At 30.6% G+C, this 11,308-nt stretch overlaps 1 protein-coding gene across 3 annotated transcripts in view; it reads left to right on the top strand.

The window, feature by feature from the left end:
* The window catches only part of LOC107450095 (uncharacterized), a 174,169-nt gene that overhangs the window by 146,846 nt on the left and 16,015 nt on the right, over positions 1-11,308 (top strand). For all 3 annotated transcript variants that reach the window (XM_043042126.2, XM_071187628.1, XM_016065818.4), the window contains one exon: positions 7,854-7,998. In XM_043042126.2, the coding sequence (XP_042898060.1) occupies positions 7,854-7,998 (145 nt within the window). The remainder of the gene's footprint in view (positions 1-7,853; positions 7,999-11,308) is intronic.

Raw genomic sequence — 11,308 nt, 5'->3', positions numbered from 1 at the left:
TATATATATATATATAGCATAGTTTTCTCTTACCCGATGGAGTCAAATATATTAAATAAAATAGTTTGCCATTTTAAGTTTAAATATCTTTCGTTTTATTTTTCATGGGGACAAGTTCTCGCATATCTTGCTATTTATTTTTTCACGTTTACATATACCAGAGTTATATACAAAATAAAGAAAATACGCATTTGATTATTTATTGATGTGATACCTGATTTAATTATATAGGGCACTAAACATCACGCAGAATTTTATTGCGTCTTTCAGTTTAAAGTCCTTTATAATTTTTTAATTTAAAATTCTTCACTAGATGAGAATTGATAGCAAACGTGCTAGACTGCATTCCTATTTTTAATCAAGCGCGAATACTACTTTGAATACGTGATTTAAGATGCGTTTTTTTCCCTCTGTTTTGATTTAAAGAGAGAGAGAGAGAGAGAGAGAAAGAAAAGAATAAGCAACTGTTTCAGAAGTATAAGTTTTCTCCATTTTGCACTTAACCTGTATACAAGGGGAAAAAAGTAGAAAAAACTATAAATGAAAATTTTTTTCATTATTATAATTTCAAGATATAATTTACTTGCTTACAGGGCGGGGCAATCGAATAACGAAATTGATGTTTATTTTCAAATTACTAAAGCAAGATCATGCCTGTATTGTCCATTGTCTCCTTCTTCCTATATACAAATTTCAAATTCGTCACTAATTTGTATTAAATCTTGCTATTTTTACTGAACAAATCAGTTTAAAGTATTTACATTAATATTTTTTTAAAAACACTACGGAAACGTACAATCTGCCACAAAAAGCTTAAATCGATCTAGATATTTCGTGAAAGTATAATGGATATGAGTTAAGATAGATAAAATTTGAAATTAAGATTTATTCATAGATTCTTCTGCTCGCAACAAATACGGCGCCAGTGGTTTTACGTAGCTTTACCGAGTTGGAGCATTCGCTTACATCATCTTACTTTATTTGATATTTTTCTGTTCCTAAAATTCAAATCAAGTCTGGGATTTAAAATAACGTGATTTCATTCCCTTCTTGATGCAAAATCATAGAAACAAAGCTCATAAAAAGCCTATCAAATATGGATTTCAAACAATGCTTTTCAGCTGTGAAAGTTTCGCATAGACATCATGATTCGAAAAGATTCTAATGGAAATTTTGGAACGCGTTTGTGAAAATTTCATGCGAACTAAATACGGTGCCAAATCAAATCTTAATATCATGCTTATTAAACTTAATTACACTACAGTTCAATTTATATTAAAATATAGTAAACCTTTTTGAGGTTGCAGAAACTTTGCATAATGTTATGGTTCGAGGTTGTAATATTATGGTTAAACAGTGAACCAAATTTTCAAAGAGTTTAAAATTAGAAAAAAAATATATGAATATTATTGTTTACTATTTGTCTCCTTATTTAACAGCCAATAGTTCCAGATGTATTGCTGGGCAATCATATTGCTGTAACTCATAAGAAAATGAAGCAAATAGCGCCTATTCTTTTTAATATGATCACGGAAAGTAAAATCGCGAATTTAATTAGTAAGAGCAAATTTTCTCGTTAAACTTAATCCATTAATTTTGTCTTGTATTACGCAATTTAAAGAAATTGTTTATTTTTTTTTTCTACCTCTCCCTTAAATAACGCTTTCTAGCTTTAATTAAAAATAGTTGCTGCCATCTTTATAGTATAATTGGATTGATTATGTGCGATTCTGTGGATAAAAGCCTGAACCAACAATGTTCTGATTTTATCGCATCTCTTTTAAAAAAAGTATTCGACACTTTTGAAAGTTTTTTTTAATAGTCAATAACACATCAAAGTTAATTTTTTATCCGTTGAACAGAAGAATGAATGATTGAAGGGGGTATGATAACATTTTAAACAATACAATTTGTTATCAAACTTAAATAAATAAATAAATCGTTTATGTTATGTTGTGTTTTGTCGCATTGACCTTGTTCTGACGCTTAAATCGCTGTTGAAACTTAAATAAGAAAAATACTAGTGTCATAAAGCAGATTTCTGACAGCTTAAAAAACTTACAGTTTAACATTTTCAAATTTTTTTGCTCCAATTTTCTTCAATTATTCTGCAGTCAGAGGTGCCAGATTGGGAGGTCACTGCACTGCAGGTCACTATGATCTCCCAAAATTTTTTGTTATTTGCCAAATTTTGTCTGACATTCAGCAAACTGAGACGATTGTTTACTTTGCCAAATGCGTTGCAAATTAGAATTTCAGCAAATAAACTGCAATTTCACAGAAACTATTCTTTTCAATGTGCTTAAAGTGAGCATTGTTTTAGCTTTGTTTTAGCTAAGCTAAAATTTTATTCATTTTATAATGGGAGAATAAAAATTGAGCATTAAAATGCTATAATTTCAAGAAATAAAAAAAAATATTTATTAAATTTCGAATCCATAGACTTCGCAGGCATCAAATTAAAAAAAAAATTTGCGCCATTAAAATACATAGCCATAAAAGTTCGTTAAATTTCACACATAAAAAAAATCACATTTTTTTCTTCCATCTGAAAAATTTTAGCAAAACCATTACGGTTTTTTATTTTTTTTTTTATTTCTGAAATTGTTTTTAGCTTAGATAATTTTAAATCGATAGCAATTTATGAAAGTTTTTTTTACTTGTCTGAAATATTTAGAGGGACATGAGATTTCTAATGATTAAGAACACGAATCCACCATCCTTTATGCTGAAGATACCAATGTTGAAATTTATTTGGTGAATTCAGAACTCCCTCCACCCCAAAATATAAGTCTGTCTTAAATAAGTAAGCCTGACACCCCTGTCAGAAATATGTTTTTCATGGAATACCAACATATGCTTTAATATCTTACATTTCTACGTCTGATGGTTTAAATTAATAAATAAATAAAAACGGCAGCAAAATTATAAATAATTAAAACAAAAATATATGAACTTTTAATCTGTGGAAGTAGGGTGTGAAATTTTCTGTCAGTGTAAAGAAGCAATTAACATACGTTAAAATTCTTTTAATTATTTACAAGACATAGGTTCTAAAATAGTAAGGTGGAGAAATAATATAATTTAATAAAACAATAGGAATAAATTTTATGTTTTTTTATTATTATTTATAATAGAGATAATTGTAATTTTATAAATAAGTGTAAGATATACATTTGCAAATTAAATTCATGGCAGAGATATGATTAAGTATTTTTTTTTTAAATTTTTATAGATAAAAATTAAAATTCACTAGTCTATGGACATTTTTCTTCATGTTTATAATATTTATCAAACGAGTAATATCATATTCACAAAAAAGACTTAAAATAATTAATTTGAAATTCGTTGAACAGGGGAATCGTCAGTAGTTTTCTAGTAATAAAACGTCAAATAGATAAAAATTTTATAGGTAAAAATTAAGGTTTCATTAATTTTTATAGGTCTCGGTGGCTCAGGAGATAGGGCGTTCAAATATGGCCTACATTCAAATCTCAACTGAGGCCGGTTGATGCGAATTTTGCTTCCGGATCGCATCGTCAACAGTGCTGACTCAAAATATCCTCAGTGGTAGACGGATCGTGGGTTCGAATCCCCTTGCCGTTTGGCTAGCCGTGTGGGAGGTTTTCCTCTCCATGTAACGCGAATTCTGGTTAGTGCCATCAAAAAGTCCTCTACGAAAGCAAGTTTGTCCCACTGCTTGATCCAGGAGTTCCCTTGTCTTCTGAGTTGGGTTCAAAATTCCAAGGCTACGGTGTTGAACATTGATAGTCGTAAACTCAGAACTGGGTCGGCTTCTCCACGCTGGTTATAAAATGAGATAACATAAAAGTGTCTAAACATAATTTTTCATTTGAATATTATCTCTCGTCCAGCAGTGGACTGATCGTTAGGACACGGTTCCCAGCAGATCACCGAAGTCAAGCATCACTGGTACGGTCAGTGTGCGGTTGGGTGACAACTTGGATCAGTCTGCGTAGGGACCGAGGGTGTGCGGTATTGGTCCTCGTTAAACTGTGCTACCGTAAAGTGCTCGACTTCGCGTGCAGGTCGTTGGGCTACCGAAGCGGGGGTGCCATCCCCTCTGCAGAGGATCAAAATTGTGATGGCATGTCTTCGGATCATCCTCAGGGATGTTTCCCAGACCGTCGCCAATAGCCCATTGTGCAGCTCTAGTGCGACGTAAATGAACTACAACTACAACAACAATATTATCTCGCTATATTTAAATAAGTTTACAAAAATTTGAATTTATTTTATTATCCATTGTTCATGAGGCTTTACAAATTTCTCCACGCTACATTTTTTTCCCCACTTGAAAATGTTTGCTATCTTATATTGAAAATAAGTTGTAAAAAAATATTGTTATAGCTTCTTATCACTACGATGTTATCTTTGATTTGAATACTATTGCTGCATTAAAATAATTCCAAATATAAAATTTTTCAAAATCATGCAATCTCGTGAATTACCCCCCCCCTCCTCTTCCCGCTCGTCCGTGAATATTAATAAACATGTTAGTTGTCGTGCGTATCAATGCACGCCTATTTGCAAATCTTCAGTCGCGGTGGTAATAAAATTGTATTTTTTTTTATTATTATGTAAAAGGAAAGAAAATTAAGCTTTGAATTTTTCTTGCCTTTACCTATTATTTCACAACAAAAGTTTGCACGCCATTATTTGTCGTTCAAATGACCAGGTAGCGGTAAAATCAGTTTCACACACTCTTTCACACCTACAGGCCTTACTCTTTTTTTTTGATTTTCTTAGAAGTATAACAAAGTAGTGGGAGCAGCTGTCCGGATGTATTATAGTGCGTGCCGTTCGTATTATTTTTTTTTTCTGCTGTAAAATAAAAACTGAATTTAGTCTTATTCAAACAGTAGGTGTTTGAAGCAACATTGTGAAACGCCTCTTATTCACGCCAACACAGGAGGCTGGTTATCTAGTTTAGATTCCTATTGTATTCCGTAGTGCACATTGGGTAATTTTCAAATCAACATTTAATTACTGTGATTAGTTCTATTAAGAAAGGATTTATAAATTTTTATTTATAAATTATTTTGATAGAAATAATAATATATATCATAAATGTGTAAAATCAGGCATGTGACTTATGGTGGAATTTCCGACTTGTATAGGAATATATTATTTTATTCTCTTTAATCAGATTTATATATAAAACTTAACTGTTTGTTGGACTGTCAATGTGCAGTGCGGGGAAGAGAAAAAAACTATCCTCAATAACTCTTGATCTAATGAGCAGATTTTCCCGTTCTTGGACTCTATATTAATGGTTCTATCTCATGCATGCTAAATGATTAGGGCAGACAATAGTTATACGAAATCAATCACAAAAATGTACTTTCTTTGAATAAATATACCTTTTCGTCGACAGATTCGGATTTCTGACCTCCAAATTAAAAGAGGAAGTCGCAATTTAGGAAATATGGTCTCAATAGTTTAATCAAGAGAGCGGTCCATCATATTTAAAAAATATAAGTAGACTGATTTCAATTCTCTCGAATTTTGTATTTTGCCACGTAGAACTACATTTTTTTTCAAATGATGTAAAATAGGCAGGGATAGCCTGGTTGGTAGGGAACTGGGCCCATGTCCAAGAGTTCGTGTGTTCGATCCCCGCCGGCCGAAGACTCCCGTGTTGTAAAATGGTGACTGATGCACGTTAAACTGTCGAGTTGCTAAGTCCTCCACGTTCCCATAACGAATCAATACATTTGAGGGTACTGATACAGGAGTTTTCTTGTCTTCTGGATTAGTACAAAATTACAAGGTTACGGAGTTGAACCTTAGTAGTCGTAAACACAAAATTGGGTCGGCTGTTCAACGACAATTATAAAAAATAAATGATGTAAAATCATTTATCTAACAATTCATAATTTTTTCAACTTTTGTTAAATAATCTTGTAGATCCAATCATTACCTATTCAGGGTAGTCCGTTTTTTTTTTCCGCACTGCACTCATATAGAAAAAAAAGGAAGAAAAAAAACTCTAAATAAGTATGCAAATAATTTTAATGTTTTCTTTTCGTACAAAATAGTTTCGCATGCTTTTTTATTCATTTTTTCACGACCAGAGTAAATAGGTGTTTCAGACTTTTTATTCTTCTTACGTTCATACCTGATTAAATAGTAAAAACCAATTTTATAATAGAGCTCTGCTTGTTACCTAGAACCTGGGTTTCCTTTGGTTAGGAATTGACTACGCTTTTTCTCTAGATTTAAATGTGCTAAAAAAATAATATTCAAACAAATCAATTAAGTTAAAGTGAAAAAAGCTTTGAGTGTGTGGGGTTTCCAATCTCAGAAAAGCATACATGGTTCAATTTAAAGTGCTCAAATGAAAATTTTATTGGTTACAGAAGCAAGTGACATAAAAATTTTACGTTTCCTAGAAAATTATAAATTACAATGCTGAAACAATAGCTTCATAACTAAAAGGGTTTGGTTAATATAATATGACACAAGCTGCCAAATTATAATTTTGAAACACTTTTTTCAGTTTTTGAGGCCACGGTGGCTCAGAGGACAGAGCGTAAAATATCCTAAGTGGTAGACGGATCATAGGTTAGAATCCCCTTGCCGTTGGGCTAAACGTGGGAGGTTTTCCTCACCATGTAACGAAAATACAGCTAGCACCTTTAAAAAGTCCTCCAGTCCGGAAGACTAGTTTGTCCCAATGCTTGAACCAAAGTCCCCTTGTCTTCTAGGTTGGGTTCAAAATTACTAGGCTACAGAGTTGAACAGTGTCAGTCGTAAACTCAGAATTGGGTCGTAAGGAAGGTTGGGAGGAGGAAAGGCGGTACCAAGAAATGTGACAACACAAATTTTTGTAAAAAAAAAACATTTAAAATCAGCAGATTAAATGTATATATGCACGTGCAGTTATAGTTATACTCGCAAAAGTCACTAAAATACATAGTTAAAAATTTAAAAATAAAATTTGAAATATGACCTGTAACATGAATTTTGTTTCTAAACTGCTTGTATATCTTAATTTAACAAGGCATGACACGTGACAAGTGGTGTAGGGGTTGATGAAGTTTGACACTTTGTTGCAAAGGAGAGGACAAAATATGGGAAAATATTTTAACTTCATTTATGGAATGTTTCATATCTTAACATTCTAATTCTTCTGGTGTGTTTTAATGTACGAGCACGTTTCAGTTTTACGAACGTAGTACAATTCCATCACTGCAAGAGTGATGAATATAAGATGAATGAATATAATCAGAAGTTTCATTCATCACAGCTTCTGGCCACTAGCCCCATGCCTTTTCTATTATTCGGCCTTTTTGCAATTATTGTTACCTGCCTGTTTTTATATATTCGTTTATTTTGCTATCTAATTTAATACTTGAGTACGAGTATGACATGGTTTGTTAGTCCATGGAATTATTTTTGACATTATTTCAATATTCAGATTTATCATTTTTGACAAAATTAGAATCACACACAATTTTTCCACTGACAACAGAGAAAGGCTCCTGTGTGTTGGCAGATAGTGTGTCCCCTGATGAAGTGCTGTCTTGCCAACACACATATATTTTATTTTTATTGCTTTTTCCTGCTTTAATTTTTTTTTTTTTTTTTTTTTTTTTTTTTTGAAGAACTAAATCACATACTATGTCCTCACAATTAAATTTTTAATTTTGTGAAGAGAACAGGTTTTGAAGCAAAATATAAAAGAGAATGATTATGGTAATAATGGTCCTGGATGTGAAATACCCTCTATAGATTTATAGCATTTTTATTTTATTAATAGTGTTTTAGGTTTTGTTTTCATAATAATTCTATTTTTGGTGCTAAAGTTCAACGTTTTTTATTTCCAGAAGCTAAATGGAAGCGTTTTCATCCATTTCGAGTGGTTCGTAAAATCTTTCGTCGGCGCATCAAAAGAGAAGGTACTGTGACGGATGCCTCAAAAAAATCATGGTCAACCAGTGAACTGCAAAGTGTGGATGACGATGGAACAGGGTAAACAATAAAAATATTATGTGAAACTGGAGTTATCTTAAAAACTGCTATGCACGCTCTAAATTAGTACTGTGAAACCTGATAAGCTGACCACCACCTGTCTAAGTTAATCTTTAAGAGGACTTTTCAACGCAACTTCTCTTTCATCTCCATAACTAATTTAACGTATAGAAAAAATGAGTTCAGGCAAACCAAGAGTAAGCTATGAAGTTTCGAAAACTGAAAAGAAATTTTTAAATAGCAAAATGAAGACAAATTATGAGAGGATAACTTAGGATTACGCGATGGGAAAGTTCCAGTAACTTGTTTGCGTCTTGATATTTTGAAATTTTTTTTTCAGCAATTAAAACTTCATGGTCTACTCTAGATTTGCCTGAACTTAATTTTCCATACTTTAAATTAATTTTAGAGTTGAAACAACTATTTCCCATGGAAAGTTTCCCCATGGTTTAGCGTTCTCATTAACTTAGACCGGTGGCTTAGACTAAGCTAGCAAAAACAATTAAATTCTTCCTTTTGAATTGATTACTTCTCCAGAATATTTATGAAACAGATATACCTTAGTTTCAGTCTTATGTAATAATATTAGTTCTAACTTGAAAACTAATGTGTATTAATTATTTATTAGTTATGTTAATGTTCAAATTTGGGTATCTTCATATTAGGTAAAATAATAATATATGAATAAGTTATTTCACCTGTCATCTTTTGATAACACGATTACCTTGGCAAAACCAGATCTCCGTGGTGCCTTAACTGTGCTGGCACCGTGAAATTTTGTTTTTTACCTCTATCAAAAAGTCTAAACTTGACCAACGCCCGTCTTTGATTCAGTTGGACCCATCAGGGTCTGTTTGTAGTTTTACTTGAAAGTATATATTTGTAACCAATTTATTTTTCTTAGAAATTTTTTTCCTCCGTCCAGTTTTAAAACAATTTATTTTTCGTTAGTCCGAGATTTGTGTGCTGTCAAACTCATTATATGTTCAAATTTCATTTATAATTTTTTAAATTGTAAAATGAGGCATGTTAAAAAAAAATAAAATAAACTTTAAGATACAAATTGCCATGTGTGCATATATATATATATATATATATATATACACACATGGCAGTAGAGAGAGATCTCAAGAAATACTCAAAGGATTATTTTATAATTTTAAAGGAGTTGAGATCATGCAATTTCTCATACTTAAATAAATTTTAAAGCTTCCAGAGATTTGAGGAACTGGAAATAAATTACGAACGAAAACAAGTATTTTGGAACATCCTATGCCATGAAATATAGCAATAAGTTTGTAATTTGAATCAATTACTTGGGTTATTATTTGAAATAATTTCATGGAATTTCGTTAACTTAAATATTTGTAGAGATAGGGAAAAAAAAATTATAAAAAAATAATCTTTCTGTCTTAGGTTTTTTGCTAAAGCTTTAAAAATATTCAATAATACTAAACAAAATTCTTGGAGCTATTTTTAATTAATTACAAAATTATTAGTTTTAAATGTGAAAAAAAAAATTCGTTTAAAATTATGCGAAATATGAGCATTTAAATTTGTTATTTTATAATGCTCAGGCATGGAAAAAAATTTAAAAAAAAATTTTTTTTTTGTTAATCGTATTTGGTAACTAATGAAAAAAGTCCAATTTGAATATCTTGAAAATTTAAAAAGTTTCCAGCAATTTTCCAAGTAGGTTTTGAACTTCTTCAAAAGAAAGCTCCAAATGGTAAGAGGTTTTTCACAAATTTCAATTTGTATCATGAGACAAAATTTAATAACAAGCAATAATAATCTATCTACTAAAAACAACCTGCAGCCCGCTGACTGTTGACATGCGGCCAGCAAAAGCTTCTAAACAAAATAGTTATTTATTTTGAAAAATAAAAAAATGTCGAAAATTTTGAATCGCACTTTAGACAAAGACAAAGAAATGTGAGAATATATAATGTAAGAATATGTAATGTCCGCTTATATATTCTTTGCTTTAGAGTCATCACTTTTTAAAGAGCTCAATTTAAATAGATTTTATTATAAATCTATACTTCTCGATCGCTTTTTCCGCCTTAATTCCTTCCTAGTTTTGGATCGTTTTAAGAAAATCCAATACTTTTAATAACTTTCCAATACTTTTTCATATTAAGATACGCAAATTTTGAATTCGAGTAATCACTTTTTGTCTCGCTTTATTTTGCCGATTTTATTTTAAATCCAAGTGATTTTTCGATTCATTTTTTTTTTTTTTTTTTTTTTTTTTTTTTTTTTTGCCAGTTTGCTTACAAATTTCCACGTGGTTTTTAAAATTCTGATACATTTAATACAATATTAGAACTTGTGAGGTTTAAATTGTGTATTTTTTTATATATTTTAATCTCGCACTTTTTAACTCTATTTGCGTCGATTTCATCGTAAAACAAAAATTTTTTTTTTAAGAATGAAAACCTTTTTTTAAAAGGTAGTTTTTGCTACGCTTTTCCACGTGATTTTGAAAATGCCAAATTTTTAGAGATCATTACAACACGCGAGTTTCAAATCGCATATTTAAATAATCACTTTTTGACGCTCTTTGTTCGTATAGATTTCATCTTAAATTCATGTTGTTTTTAAACTATTTTTCGGTAATTATTACTTTACATTTCCACGTAGTCTTAAAAATCCTGAATTGTATTACGACATGAAAATTTTAAATAATGCATCTAAATACTTACTTATGGTCACGCTTTATTCGTGCTAATTTCATCGTAATTTAACCGACTTTTTTTTTTCTTTTTGCAACTATTGCAATGTTTTTCCATGTGATTTTGACGATACTATCTCGTTTTTTTTTCCAACTACGATGCTTTAAAGATATGCGAGTTTTTAATCGTGCATTTAAATCATCACTTTTTGATACAATTTTGTGGAGTATTTCATCGTCAATCCAAATTATTCTTCCACCGTTTTTTTTCGGCAGTTAGAGCCATGTATTCCGATATTTTAACGCAATGAAGTTGCAACATGAAAATTTAGGAAAATGTGAATTTTTAAGCTGCTCATTGTTTCTAATTTTTTGTAACATAAGTGATTTTTTTCAGGACAAAAGCGAAAAATAAAACGTTTCCTATTTAAAATTCATGAAACGTCTTATAATTCAAAAAACAGAAATAATATCTGAAGTATAATACTAAATAAATATTGAATCTCATTTTGTACTATAATAGTTTTACTTTAATCTTTGGTTTTTGTTTAAAATTGCCTTCAATTATAATATTCAATTTGAATTTATATTACTCATCAAAATATGTATTTATTGATTTAGTTTTTATACTTT

This window comes from Parasteatoda tepidariorum, chromosome X1 (genome assembly GCF_043381705.1).
Source record: "Parasteatoda tepidariorum isolate YZ-2023 chromosome X1, CAS_Ptep_4.0, whole genome shotgun sequence".
Taxonomy (NCBI): domain Eukaryota; kingdom Metazoa; phylum Arthropoda; class Arachnida; order Araneae; family Theridiidae; genus Parasteatoda; species Parasteatoda tepidariorum.
This window is presented reverse-complemented; position numbering and strand designations above follow the sequence as displayed.